At 35.9% G+C, this 15,665-nt stretch overlaps 1 protein-coding gene across 3 annotated transcripts in view; it reads right to left on the bottom strand.

Moving 5' to 3' along the window:
* Positions 1–1,497: 1,497 nt before the first annotated feature.
* MIB1 (MIB E3 ubiquitin protein ligase 1) overlaps positions 1,498–15,665 on the bottom strand; it is a 72,617-nt gene continuing 58,449 nt past the window's right edge. For 2 of the 3 annotated variants that reach the window (XM_052704334.1, XM_052704332.1), the window contains exons 17-21: positions 14,965–15,157; positions 13,388–13,466; positions 13,024–13,137; positions 11,789–11,889; positions 1,498–6,809 (exon numbers count right to left, since the gene is read on the bottom strand). In XM_052704334.1, the coding sequence (XP_052560294.1) occupies positions 6,669–6,809; positions 11,789–11,889; positions 13,024–13,137; positions 13,388–13,466; positions 14,965–15,157 (628 nt within the window). In that variant the 3' untranslated portion in view covers positions 1,498–6,668. The remainder of the gene's footprint in view (positions 6,810–11,788; positions 11,890–13,023; positions 13,138–13,387; positions 13,467–14,964; positions 15,158–15,665) is intronic. The other variant, XM_052704333.1, reaches the window with a different exon arrangement.

Raw genomic sequence — 15,665 nt, 5'->3', positions numbered from 1 at the left:
TGGTGTCTTCCAGGTGTCCATCCTGGGCCCACTGCTCTTCAGCATCTTTATCAACAACTTAGGTGGTGGATCGAGTGTAACCTCAGTTTGTCGTTGTCTACAAACTTGCTGAGTGGTGCAGTTGATACAACAGAAGGAAAGAATGCCATCCAGAGGGATCTGGACAAGCTTGAACAGTGGGTCCACAAAAACCTAAGAATGTTAAACAAGGCAAAGTGTAAGGTGCTACACTTGGGTCAGGAAAATCCCAAGTATGTGTGCAGACTGAGAGTACTCGTCATTGAGAGCAGCCTTGCGAAGAAGAAAATGGCTGTCCTGGTGGGTGAAAAGCTGAATGAGAGTCAGCAGGATGTTCTTGCAGCCTGAAAGGCCAACGGTATCCTGGGCGGTTCCTTCAAAACACAGGTGGGCCAGCAGGGAAAGGGAGGTGATGATCATCTTCCTCTGCTCTGCTCCTGAAAGGTCCCATCTGGAGTACTGTGCTCAGGCCTGGGGTCCCAAGTTACAAAAAAAAAAAAAAAAAAGCAGTGGAGATGTTGCAGCAGGTCAAGGAGGCCATGAAGATTATTAGAAGGCTGGAACATGCCTGTTATGAAGAAAGGTTGAAGGAGTTGGACTTGTTCAGCCTGCAAAAGGGAAGGCTCCAGGAAAAACTCATTGTGGACTTTCGTAACTTAAAAGGAAGTTTATGAACAGGACGGAGACTGACTTTTAACGTGATCTGATAGTGATAGAAAAAGTGGGAATAGTTTTAAACTGAAGGAGAAGAGATTTAGATTAGATGTTAGGAGGAAGTTCTCTACTCAGAGGTTGGTGAGGCGCTGGCACAGCTGCCCATGTAAGCTGTGGTGCCCCATCCCTGCAGGCACTCAAGGTCAGGTTGGATGGGGCCCTGAGCAGCTGAGCTGCTGGGTGGCAGCCCTGCCCATGGCACGGGGTGGGACTGGGTGGGCTTGGAGGTCCCTTCCAAATTAAGCATTCTTTGATTTTATCATTAACAGCAGCTCTAATTAGTGCTATGAGCTGTATTTTATAGAAAAAAAAATATAGAAAATACTTATAGAAAAAATATTCTACAGATAAAAATATTTTATCTATATTCTATAGATAAAAAAAAGTCAACAATCTGCCCTTCATACTTCGGTTGTGTTGTTTAAAAAATATTTGTTGTATCTGGAAAACTTAAAGGCACTTGACATTTCTGATGCTCTTTGGTGATACATTTTAAAGAACAAGAATACTTGGAGGTTTGCAATCTCCCTCACTAGATGAAGTCCATTGCATCTTTAAAACATTAAACATCAAACAACTCACAGTTACCAAACACTTGTTCAGGAATACAATTTTCTAATTCCATGGGTGACATCATCACAACTAAGAATCAAATCAAATAAGTTGCTCCCTTCCCAAGTTCTCCCCTTCCCAATAATGTGTGCACAATAAGCATATTAATTCCATCTCATTACATTTTTTAATCAAAGCTATTGAAGAAGAATATCTTATATAACAAGTTTTATTAACCATTCAGTACATTAGAATTTCTCTCGAGAAGCTGAGACCTTACTAAGCAGTTTCAATGAAAGCAATCATATAATGCTATCTGCATACAGAAAAATCCTCTACATTCACACAGACAACCATAAATTTCTCCAATAAACAGTCATGTCAAAAACTACTGAAATACAAAGTTGGTTTTAACGTAGCAAAAATGTTCCTGCGGTTCAGAAAAACCGGTTTTCTAACAGGAAGAATTTGCATTCATGAAGACAGTAAGCTTGTGATAAAAAAAAATATATCCTCTAGAAATGTAAAATTACTTAATTTTTTGTAAATATGACAAGGCATGCAAACACAGAATTGTTGTTTATTCTCTCTCTCTTTTCAGAAACACTTACTGGGCCAGAATAAAGAGGGTATTTTTATTTTTATTTATTATTATTTTAATACAACAACCTCTCCCCTCACACAAAAAAGATCCCATACAGAGCTTTTTATCAGCTGTCTTTCCCAGAAATGCTACTTTGGTACATTTGAACACTAAGCCCTTTATACCCTGCCCCCCTCTCCCAACTGTTGCAACAACAAAACAACTTACAGAAAGCTTAGCAAGACCTACATTTGCTGATTTTCCTTTACAGTAAGTATATACAAGTACATAAATCCATAGCAGGGATATTACAGCTGCATTAACATAAACTCCTCAGCTGGATTCAAAAGATACTTGCATTCTGTAAGGACTCTACGGCTGCTGCCCATTATACAGTTCTATCAAGGCACTGTACAGTCATTAAATCTACAATGCTCTCCAAGACGTGCTGAAGAATATCGTAAATGTATTTAAGTTGTTAAAAAGCCCTGAGTCAGAACTTTTTTATTTTTAAACCACAGGCTCAGCTATAAAACTTCTAAACTTCTTATACTAAAACCTCTGTGATAACAGTTTTGCTTTGTCAGCACAAACAAGTTACGAAATACATAAAAAGACAACAGTACGAATTCCAGCAACTTGTGCAAGATAATATACTAATATACAATGTACATGGTGGCAAATCATACGCTTCTACCGTACGTCATTTATACAGTCAGTAAAAATGCTCCGCAACGTATGTAGACATCAAAACTGATGAAGCAAAACCAAAACTGAAATGTTCCCCGTCCTTTCCCCAAGACAAACTAACCCAGAATTCAGTACGTAGAGAGAAAGGAGGTAGCGTTACTAAAAGGATGCTGTGATTTTTTAAGTGAAAATCTGACTTAGGCAGCACAAAGAACAGGATAGGCTTCTCGGTTCACCAGCTGCTACTGGAAAGTTGAGTTTCTGATGTTTAATGCACAGTATTGTAGAGGAAGCTTAAACAGATCACTAGCTCAAAGCAGCTTCTTCAAACAGCCTAGTGTTTGCATAAACTGCAACTAATACTGCTAAAAACAGGTATGCACACATAAAACTTCATCTCTAAAAAATATCTACACAATAAGGACTTAAATTATTTTAAAAGGTCATTTAATGTCTTTCAAAGATGCTAGAATACCAATTGTAAGACTATGCTAACAAGGCACAAGTACTTGTGCAAATCTGCTAGATCCTCGCTCAATTCAAGTTAGGAATAATAGTTTCTAATCAGCCTCTCATATTTACAAAGTAGCTCGCTCATTCTCCTGCCACATTAATTCAGTATCCATGCCAGTAAAATGGGATTGCTCCAACATGCAAGTATAGAGTATTTCAACAACTGGAAGGCAGATATTATGAGCCCGAATTCTGAAAAGTGCCAAATGAGTTCAAAAATTCTGAAAAGTGCCCAATGAGTTCAATGGGAATTTGGGGTATAGCAGATGACACACAGCAAGTCTGTAAAAACAAAGCAAAACCAATAACAACAACAAAATACAATTATTTAGCATGTTCTATCAGCCTTCTAGGTTGTCTCTATACTTTAATATCACTGTGTAGTGATATGACAAGTTATGTATTCTACTGAATTGAAAAGAAGAAGGATTTACTTAAACATCTGAACATACCTTACATCTGAACAGTACTATTAGTTCTTTTCTTGATTGGTTGAGGAAGCTAATGGAGATATATCATCCAAATTAATTTCAAAACTGCTGTTGAATATTAAGGGACAATCATAAGAAACAAAGCCTGTTTTTCATCCTCTTTGTCATCCATGTCTTTAAGTGCTGCTCGATTTGCTAACATTTTTCTTCATTGAGTTTTTTGAAGGGCAACTTGGGAAGGCTACACATCTCTTTAACCTGTTAATTAGGCCAGTAGCAATATTTCAAGCATGTTACTCTACCTTGCATTTCTAGTTCAACTGTTTCTCTTGACATCTTGAAAGCATGAAATTAAATTCCCAACAGGGATACCTTCCAACTGCAACTGTTCAAGTCCACTTGGCATGGTTACAGTACAAAAGACTACAACTGCTCCTATACAACAACTTCAGTCACTATGTCTGTATCCATTTGACTGTGATGACATGCAAGTATTAAGAGTATTATGGAGTAACACACAGCTTCTCTTGCTAAGTACAAGCCTATCACTGGACTTAGCTATTTTTGCTAATATCTTGCCTCCTGCAGATGGAGAATATTTAACACTCAACTCCAGTTATACACCCAGGATACTTTAGATCAATTCTTATTCAGCTGCATTTTTTCAACTAACGTGAAGTTGAACTACTTTGAAGTAGTTCTGATTTGTTCCAGTAAAAAAGAATTAGAAAAATGCCAGCTGCTACAACAAGGTTTTAGTTTTGAGCTGCATTATCAAGAAGAAATCCACTCTGCTTTTATGCTTATAGAGGTCCCCTTGAAGAGTAAATAGGGCATGATATTCAAAAGGTGTGTACCAGAACTAGAGAAAACAGATGTGATACATAACATAACAAAAATCAGGATGGATGGACAAATGGCACATCTCACTACAAAATCATTTTTGGAGGAAGACTGGAAGGAAGCTGAAGTGTCCTGTAGACATTTCAGCTGACAAAAACACTGTAAAAAAAATCAGGTTTGGTGGCATACATATTGTCTAAGTAAGTACAACACTGAGCACTCATGCAATTGGAGTCTAAGTGGAGACAGCGAAACAACAAAGTGGAAAAAAAAGTTTTCCATCCAAAGTTTTCCAAAGCTCCTTGAAGTCTCCATATTTTAGTACAGGGATCCAATCAGTACCAAAAAGGAAAGACTATTTACTTTGGCCAAAAAGACAGAGACATAGATAATTTTGAACAAAGGACTGTTAATATACAAAATAAAACAATTTACATTGACTCCAGATTAAGATGGTGTCCAATGAAAAATTACTGAAAAGAATGATGAATCCATTTGCAATACTGGATAAGGATTAAGTTGTCTATAGAAAAGTTGTACATTACTTCACTTTGTTAAAAGACACTGGCCTTACACCGTTTCAATATATCACTGTAGCTGCTTCCTGGAAAACACCATTTAGTTTAAATCTTACTGTTTAAAAGTTTATCTATCTTTGCAGTTTACTAGTAACATTCTTCTGAGAATTTTGCCAAAGTTTACAAGGTTCTGGCATATCAACACAAGCTTCAAAAGACTGAGATCGATTTTTTTCCAAAGAGACCAGTTTTATTCCTACTTGGATCTTCCCTAGAACTACCCCTTTTGCCATACTTCTGCTGTGAGAATGAAACAAGAAATTAATTTTTGCTGATAGGAAGGCACTTCAATGATTCCAGCATGTATTTCTTCATTGATCTGCATTCACACAAAGCCAGCACAACAGCAAAGGGCTACACAAACTGCACTCTAGAAACTGCTGAATATCTTATGCCTGGTACGTGCCTGGTACCTGCAAACAACTCTTAAATCAGCATATCTTTTTTTTTTTTTTTTTTTCTATCCAAGAAGACAGAAGGACATATTTGTTATCAAGACATCAATTGTTTGCAGCTCCTCACAGCAGTACTTTCAGATTCGTGAACAACTTTTCAGTCACATCAGTGACAGCTGACTCCTTCATACAATTTCATCTCACCTAGGCATGGCTCCGAAATCACTCTCTGCCAACAATATCCTGAACTGCAGTACTATCTATTGATCCTAGCTAACATGGTTTTAACATTCAATGTAGATGAAAAGCTAAATTAAATCTTTGATCCTGCTATTTACTATTTGTTCTGAGACAACATAACTGAATTAAGAAAGGAGAATGATACCCGTTAAAAGCTTGCTTCATACTTTGTAAGGTAAGATACTGAAGTTTAACTTTTGCAAACTTCACGTCTAGTTCTTCTAATTTGTAGAGACAGAATATTTGAATGGCTCCACACATGTATCTATCTGTTCCCCCAAAACTGGTCGAATTCACTCATCTGAAATGGATAACTGACCCGCTGTTCTCCTTTCCAACCAGATTAAAAGTTATTCCATAAGAATCTATGAGGCTAGCAGCGTCAAGAGGTTCATATTATTTAGGTCAGCTTGAAACTGTTACGTTAAAGTGCAGTTTGAAGAACGCAACCTTTCTAAACCAGATTTGTTTCTTTTTCCTGTTTCTTTCCCACCTCATCCTCAGCAAAGGGCACATTAAAGTTGAAATTACCTTAGCATTGTATTTTGAGACCTGATCTTATGGAAATAGTATTACGTTTATTACAACTGCGCATACATTTTGTATGGACTATGCATTACTGTGTATTTCAAGATGAAAACCATTACAAATTATAAACGTCACAGAATATTTGAACATTCTCCAGAAAAGCATTAAAAAAAAAAAAAGCACTAAATAGATTTATACTCAATAGTAACTGGCATTAAAAAAAAATAATAGAAAAACTACATCACTCAACACCTTATACGCACATTAAAAAAACAAGAATGAAACCAAAACAAGATTGTCCCTTTACACTTTAAGGGGAAGAAAATGACAGAAAGAAAACAAACAAAAAACACAACAAAAGAAAGGACTGCTGTAAATTAGCAACTTTTCTGAGTAAAGTTAAAAGCTGACTGCTCAAATACTGTTCTATTATTTGGTGTGTTCACAGTCTTTAATGAACCTGTGCTACAGTATTAGAAATGTTTTCATTAGAACCTTTTACCGCCTTTCAAACTTGCAGAGATTTAAATCACCAGAATGTCCTTACTATTCATAAGCTAACAACAGATACTTGTTCCACTTCTTAATACAAAAGAATCCTTCGTTCGATTGCCTTGCGGCATATAGGGCATTCACTCATTCGGTCTCCACAAAGCTGACACGTCCCATGGCCACAGAGAAAGATCATATTCTTCAGACGGTCCAAACACACAGGACACATAGTCTGTAAAAGATTTTAACAGGTTATTTACTCAATGGCAGCAGGGATACAGTACTGAGCATGCAATACATCAATTAAAGTTAACAATAAATATGCCATCTTAAGCACAACAGACTGTTACCACAGCATAACCCAGCTACTAAAGCATATATTACTTAATCTGAAAAGTTGTGGGCTTTTTTTTTTTTAAACCTCCATGTGTGTATTTTTTTGTTTGTTTGTTTGTTTTTTAAATGCACATTTTTACATTCATCTACTTAAAGTACCGGGGATTTTCCTACCCCATGATGACACAAATGTTGTGTCTTTTTTTTGCCCCCCTGCAGGGGAGTTGTAACATGATGATCCTCGGGGTGCCTTCCAACCCAAGCCATTCCATGGTTCTATGATCTTTAAGTAAGTTGATCCAGTAGTAGGTCGATATCACATTTGCAGCATCACCATCTACATTTGCACAATTCAGATGCTATTCTAGCAATATTCACCTTGACATAACCATTTGTAACCTTTCAGGATACAAACACTACACAAAGTTTTATGTCATGTAATGCTCAGGTACATGGTTTAGCAATTCCTTCTCAGGCCTGTAGTTCATCACATACTTACCTCTACAAAACACATTGAACAAATGCAGAAATAATAAAAAATACTGCATCATCAGTATTGTATGTAAAGATTCAATAATAGTAATTCTAGTCTTTGCTTGTGTAAGTTATCTAAGTTTTATATGAAGAGCAACTTAATAAATCTGTTACCTTCAGTCATAACAATAGCACAGCAAACTTTTAAAATCCGTTTTAATTGCTGAACATTATAGTGACAGCCAATGCCCAATAAAGATCTCCTAAGGCTCTTCAACAGCAAAATTTATTTAGTACCAAATGACTAAGGAACAACATCCTTCACCTTTTGTCATATGCAGAATCTGAAGTTTTTGTAAGGCATGTTCCTTCACCATAAACATACTGCAACTATATTTTACATTAGGATTTCATTTTTAACAGGCTTTATGAAAGTTAGTAAATGGATAGATGTTTTAACACATAATTGTTAAGTTTCTTCTACAGTCTGACAAATCAATAAGATGCACTCAAATCTGAGACACACTAACATTTAAAAACACTGAACTCATACCTCATTCACTTATGATATGAAATGCCAGCAAGTCCAACATTCCAAACAAATTCATTTTATCACCACCTTGCACCTGTGTTTTGTTTCCACACTTTTCATGGGGAATTCACTTCAGACCGCTCATCTCATGAGAGATGATCCATGGCAGAAACCCTTCAAGCATCCTTCCTATGAAAATGATAGATACTACTTCCTAGGGCAGGTAGCTTAGATGAAGACAGATATATATCTTCACCATCAATCTGCTTACACCAAATTTGAATTCACACAGAATTTGGCCAAACGCCGATTTTAATCTCCAGGACATCGGTATAATGGGCCAGGAGTGACACAGAATTTCCAGATAAATCCTTCTGTCACTTTGTTTAAAAAAGAAAAGAAAAGAAAAAATCTATTCTTGACAAGAACACCATGCTCCATCTTTGTCAGAATTTCAACAGCGTCACACCAAAACACAAATTAAAAACTTGCAGACCAACAGTCTGTCAGTCAGTCCAGCTTATTTTTCCATTCACACCAAGTCACTATCTATACTTCCAATGGGAAAATCCGAGCTTGCTTCTTCCAGTAATCTACAGACTTCAATATCAAGTAGCTGTCAGTTTCTGATGAACACACAGCTGCCTCATTACCTGACATCCTGTGATAAAAGACTGACAAAGGCAATCGAAATCTCACCTTTGGAGGAAAAAAAAAAACCAAACACAAAGAACTTGCAGACCTCATTCTATGCGTTTAGAATCAATTTTTTGCCCAATTCCTCCAACTAAGTACAAATGTAAAATATTTAAAATTCATTACTTGTTTATTTCTTAATATGATACTATTTTAACATTAATACTACTTCATACAGTAGGAGAATTCAGCTGGCAGAAACAAACTTGCTGTCTGCTATGCCACTATGCTGACAAGGATTTTCTCAATCAGTTCAAATGTTTCCCAGCCAGGATGCAAGACAAAGTATGTGAGTTTTACACAGCTTCCAAGGAGCACGCCAAAATTTAAGCACTAGCTCATATGCACTTTTACAATGCAATAAAGTTCATGCATGCCTTATACAGATTTTATGCCACAGCATCATTTCACTGTTCTGCTAGCTTGCTAGAACACCCTCTGTATGAAACCATATTTTACATTTCTTTTATCTGCAGGGACTGTTTGACTCCCATATTTTCTAAGTATAACAAATAGTATAAATAGGTACTACCATCTATTATATGCAGAAATTACTTTGAGAGAGAAGAGCAGTCTTCAAAAAGTGTTCAACACACTTATAGCTTGGTCTGATAATTCAAATAGATCAATTTTTATCACTAAAAGATGTTTTAATCTGTTTGAAGCATTTCCTCATTCCCAAAAATACTTTCTCCAATAACATGCAGGTGCACAGTGACAAAATAAATTCATTTTTAAGCAGAAAGAAAGTGATGTAGGTATGGTGAAGGAACATACACAAGATATTAGACAGATGATGGTGATTATGTATGAAATGAGGTGAAGGTATTGCAATTACAGTCACAAGGGTTCACATTCAGGGAATCCCTGAAGAATGGTGTGGTCATCAGGTGTGGGAGATTCAGCTGACATCACGCATCACTTCTGCTTGGCACGAGAAATGGTTTTAAAAGCTTGCTGCACTAATATATTACATTATCATTGAAGGTATGAGTTGAAACATAGGTTTATACCTGCTGAAAGAGAACAAATTAATTTTAAGTACAAAAACATCAGTGTAAGAGGGAACTACTAAAGCACAAATCAGAAGTATACATGACCAAAGTTCAATGCTGTGCATCACTTGAAGCACAAATTCAAAAGATTGGATGACTAATTGTAATCAAATCCTGATACAAAGCTTGCCCCCTCAGTGGAGCAACCAGAAATGACACTAAACAAAACATGAAACAGTCTCAAGTCAAAACCACACGAGAACAACCAGAACAACCTCTTTCTGGTCAAACAGGTGTGGAATAATCATTAGTTCTATACTGATCTTAAAAAACTTAAAAAAGATAAAAGTGAATGTCAAAGCAAAAGAACCTCAGTTCTCAAAATGTTTCAGTATTAAATATTAGTTGTTGTTCAAAATATGAAAACCAGAAAACTTAAGTAGAAAATGACATGTATAAAATGATCTTTTTTCTCCCTATAACTGCGTAACTTTCTGATATTGGAAAGCTTCTTGCTAACATTTCCTATGGTAAGAATTGTTCTGACTAAGAGCACTTCTGGAAAATTGGAAAAAAAACAAACCTGAGGTCACATCTAATCAAGGAGAAAAATTGTAAAATGAAGCAGTCATCCTTTCATATCCCCATCAAAAAAAAAAAAAAATTACTACCATATCCAAACAGGACTCAAATCATTTATAAACTCAAAGTAAGTAGAAAAAATATTAATGCATTTAAAGAAAGCAGATTTCTTGGATTTAAGCATTCATCAGTATATTTGAATATATCATTTCAAATGCCAAAGTAGTAGCCTTATCATCTCTTTCTTTTCATCCAATTATGTTTAAAAGTAAAACTGAAGCAAACCAGCAGATTTAGTAAGTCACAGATACACAGTAGCTCCAGACATTATTCTTGAGGAAGACATACGTTTTTCAAATGACATTATTTGTCTGCTTCTTCTACACAAACTATGAAGGAATGTGTTTTGAACAAGATATTTGAGTTCATACTGCCAGTGGGGTCTTTGGCCAATTCTCCATATACCAGGAGCAGTTCTTTTCAGAGATACTACCAAGGCTAAAACTTGACAGAACACAAGTTCTCAAATATAAAGTATTTAAAGGTAAGAAGTGGTGATCCAAAACTTCAGTCTTAACTTGTATGTATACCAACAGCTGAGAGCAATAACTGTCTCAGCTGGATGTGATGCTGACATCACTGAAGCATCACATACTGCTATAAGCCTCCAAGAGGAAAAGGCTAGTTGTAAACACAAAGGCTTCTCTGTCTCCTGTATCCATTAAAACATTTTTTTTCCAATTGTTATATACAAGGAAGCCAAAAATCACATTATCAAGGCTCTTTTCTAACACAGTAAGTTCATACAACAGTCAGATACTCCTTTACCACTGAAAACATCTCAAATATTCATCGCTCAGATGGAAAAGAAGGAAACCATTCAGTGATTTACCATAGCAAAGTCTCACATGCAGACAAGTATGGAAACCATTTCAACTGGACTACATTTACAGGTGAAGGAAATTTAAACATTCTCAATTCTCTGAAACAATTTTTTGAAATTTTTATTATGTTTCTAAATCACATGCAATTTAGTTAACTGATGAATTGCCACTATCTATGGCCAATTTGAATACATTTCTACCTGCAAATACGATGCATAATTACCAAAGAAAACAACTTTCACTTGTATCCCAAATATTCCAGTTACATACAAACACAATTACTGAAGAGTATGTACAGAAGAGCCTTTCACGATACAGCTGACACCCACTGTTCTAAGGTAGCTCACAAACAGACAAGTAAATGTTAAGCTAGGCACAGAGCAATGAAGAATATCTACCTCTGTGAGAGCACCTGCTGCTGCAGCTGACACATTCAGGTCAGTTACAGCAGCACAGGACACACTGACTGGGCAGAGCACCCTTTTTTAAGTCACACTGACACAGATGCTCTGGTAAAAGAATCATCAAAAATTGCCACCTTTTTTAGAATCTATATGTGGAAGACAAATGAACCACAAAAATTATTGGTTATTGAACTAAAATTGAAGAAATGAATTGCTTCAATGGGTTATTTTGTTAGAAATAACAGAAGATGCATTGGCTTTCCACAGTTACCTTACTGGTCCATAAAATTTTTATCTAGCAGTTTTACCTGTTCCTTGATGTCCTGCAACTGCTGCTGCAGCTTTTGTACATCTGCATTGACGTTAGTGTTGTCTTTGTCTTTCTGCATAACTGGAATGTTACCACTTGCTAGAGAAAATAGAGATTTTAAAATTTAGAGAAAATAAAGGTATACGATTACACCTAATGAAATAGGCATAACTTTTTTCAGAATACTAATTATAATTTTTTCAATTATCTGAAGTGATGTCATTAAAACACGTTTCATAATCTAAATTCACTAGAACCTCACTGCAGCTCAAGTCCCAAGCAAAAAAACCTCTGAGTTTTGTAGCAACAAATGTGGTAAATACTTCCTCAGTAATGCTCAAGGTGCTTGTAAGCCCCTCTAAGAATTCTTATTTGTCAGCAATGATTCTCCAGTGAAGTTCTCTGCATACACACACACACACACACACAAACCAAAAACCAAAGCAAAACAAACAAAAAAAACCAACAAAAGCCTACAGCCAAGTCTTTTCACATTGAAAACATTTTTTTTTTTATCCATACAGCTGATTCTATTTGGTGATGAAAATTACACAAGTCTCAGGGAAGTAGTTTGTTGAAATTTCAAACAAACTCAGTGTACCATTTTTATCTTTGACAGATGCAGGAAGCAATGTTGCTATGTGAAACAAAAAAAAGCCTGAAAAGTAATTCAAATTTCCAACACGAGTAGTTAAAAAATTATGATTTTAAGATTATACTTGTCTGTTTAGGAATACCATGACCAGAATAACCTTGTTTTCCAATTCAGATAAAATGCAGCTCAAACATTGTATACCACATATATTATAAATATTCGTGGATTATTTTTCCACAGAAGTCATTCAGAGAGTCATAAGAACTTTAAGAAATGTCAAAGATGCAAGATTGAAAAACCATCATGAAAATTATTTATACCTAGCTGCAGAACATTTACCACCCCTTTGTTAGTCAGATAGTTCCAGAAGTAAAAATAAAACACAAATTTACTCAAGAAGTTAATGTATCTTTCAGCTTCTACTCTGCATGATGGAGAGAGACTTTTCACAAAGTGGCTGGTGCTGTCATGGAATCTGCTGTTAGCAGTGCAAACAGCAAATGGGATACGTAGCTTAACACTGTTTTCTTAAACTTTTCTTCAAAAAGGAGAAGAAAAATTTAGGTCATTTCATAGAATGAGAATGGAAATACACTGGTGGGAGCAGGAGGAGTAGTACGGGTATTGGAGTCACTCACAGATATCATCAGTGGTATCTTCTGTACCTTTCCCTCCACAGCACATTATGAAAGGCACTCTTCGTTCTACCACTGCCCGACACTGTACACATTTCTTCATCAAGCTTGCACAATCTGAAAGAACAGAAATAATCTGAATTTAAATCCTGCTATTATTATTGTTCCTTCTTCCTCTCCATGAACTTGTTTACTCTTTTCAGATTAACTTTATAGCAATATCATAAGAAAGTCTTATAATATAACTAAGTTGGACTCAAAATCACATTCTTAACAAGGTTTTAGGGTTTTTGTTTTGTTTTGTTTTCAAATAAAAGCTTTCTCTTTGAGGACTATTCAAAAAGAACATCCCATGAAGTCTACTTACTCTCACAGGCGCACATGTGACCACAAGGCTGGAAAAGGACTGCTGCCTTTTTGTCTGAACACACTACACATTCTTCAATCTGTGAAGTACAATAAACATACATATGAGAAAAGTTTATCTCCTGATGTTTACATGAACTTGCATTTTTCACTCTGTTTCGCGAGGCATGTGGATTTTAAGGAGCTCCATCTGATGTTGTATTTACTAATTCATCACCTCAGAATGCAATTTAAAGCAGTTACCATACTGACTTTGAAGAACTGATATTTGCTGACAAAATGTATGTGTTCAGTATACTGACAGGCATAAAGAAGCAGCTAGGACATTCCTTTTTCTTTTATCTTTTCTATTTTGTTTGCCACAATGTATTACAGTAATCTGTACTAATATACTGGGTCAGAGTTTTCTCATGACATTTAATGTGAAGAAATGTATACAGTGGCCACAGATGCCTCAAGCCACTCTATTCATATTGGTGTGGATCACCTCTTCCAGATCATAAAATTGTTGACCATGTTCATTCATTTCTTAGCACTACATTTTAATATAGATAATATATATTTTTAATTTTTTAAATATTTTTTAAAATCCTTGCATACCAATAAAAATATTTGATATTTTAATATAGAAGAACATTAGAGAAGTACTGAACAGATATTCCACTCCCTAACTCTGCAGAAAAAGTCAAAGGAAGGTTATCCATAAAGGTCAGTTTTCACATAGGACAGCTGATTTCTACACATTCACTTCTTTAGATGGATGAGGGGAAGCAGCAACTCTGCTGCTCTGAGCCCCCATGGCTGAACATTTCAATTGAAAAATTTTTACATGGTCTGCAGAAAAATAACTATGCTAAGATTTGTCCCTTGAAAATTGCATGGAAGAATGAGTAAACAGGTATAAGAAAGAATAAAAGACTGAACAGTAGAAACAATACAAGTTTATATTTGCAATTTCTATCACAGAGTAAAAAAAAACAAAAAAAACCAACAAAAGCCAATTAACCAAAAGTGCTTGGATAAAGATAAAAAGATAAAAAGAAGAGAATGGATTTTCCACAGATTAGAAAACCTTTAAGTGGAATATGAGATTTATTTATTTAAACAGCCAAAAAGCAGCAGAAGGATGAGACCTGGTGATTATTGGGAATAAAGGAATACTCAAACAAAAGCAGCGGGGATGCACCCAGACTAATCACAAATACCTGTGTGCAACCATTTGAGAAACCTAAGGAACTTAGTCTGATGAGGTCCTTAAAATGGGACACAAATAGCTGATACTCTGAGGAAGAAAGCATAATAAGATATAACTTCAGATGGCTGTATTACAAACTCTGATGACCTGAATAATAAAGATAATAATGGGGAGAGAGAGAATGAACAGCAGACAAGACAAGAGTACAGGCAAACAGAAAAGAGCATCATGTGATATAGGTAGTTCCATCCAGTGAAACACCTGTAAGGCAAAATACTGCTTAAAATACACCACAGTTTTCCTTGATTTCTTTTTATTTTTTTCACTTCAATATATAAAAAAAACCCAAACAATAAAAAACAAAAAGGTGTGGAAGTTATTACCTTTGTCCTAGACTGAACTTGCTCTTTACAGATGAGGCATTTTTTCACCCGTGGTGAGCACAGAGAACACGTGGCAATATGTCCACATGGGCCAAACAGAGTATCTCTTTTCATATCTGAACACACCATGCATTCTTCTAAGGTTTCAGAGTCATTGTTGATCATAGATGGACTTCGGGAACCAACCTGACCACTATAAAGAAATTTTGCAGTGAGACTTCCTTATTATTATTTTTAGCTCATGCTGCACAACAATTAGCTGCTTATTTATACATTCCTATGCACTCAAGCACCAGTGTATGTGATAAAAAAATCCCAACCGTATTTTCCCAAGTGTACAGTTGACACCAGTACACAAGGCTTCATGATCAGTTAAGACATTCTGCAAAAAACAGACCACACTAGCATAGCATTTTCAGAATAGCACAGCATTTCAGAATAGCATTTTGTAAATACAAAAAACCTCCCTCCCGTTTCCGCATTTACTTCAGAATAGGGTAATACCCTGTACATTCAGACCTGCAAAACACCTAGAAAATCCTGAATATATTTGTAATACTTTGCAATCAGACTTGTAAAAGAACCCTCAAAATCCGTAAGTGTCCTCAACCTATTTGTCCCCTGCTGCAGCTCACCCAGCAGAGGGAGCACAGGTTAAATGTGAACAGCTCAGTCCCATAATGCTCACAAGCCCATAAAAG

The sequence above is a fragment of the Tympanuchus pallidicinctus genome, unplaced genomic scaffold (assembly GCF_026119805.1).
Source record: "Tympanuchus pallidicinctus isolate F22 unplaced genomic scaffold, pur_lepc_1.0 scaffold5, whole genome shotgun sequence".
NCBI lineage: Eukaryota > Metazoa > Chordata > Aves > Galliformes > Phasianidae > Tympanuchus > Tympanuchus pallidicinctus.
This window is presented reverse-complemented; position numbering and strand designations above follow the sequence as displayed.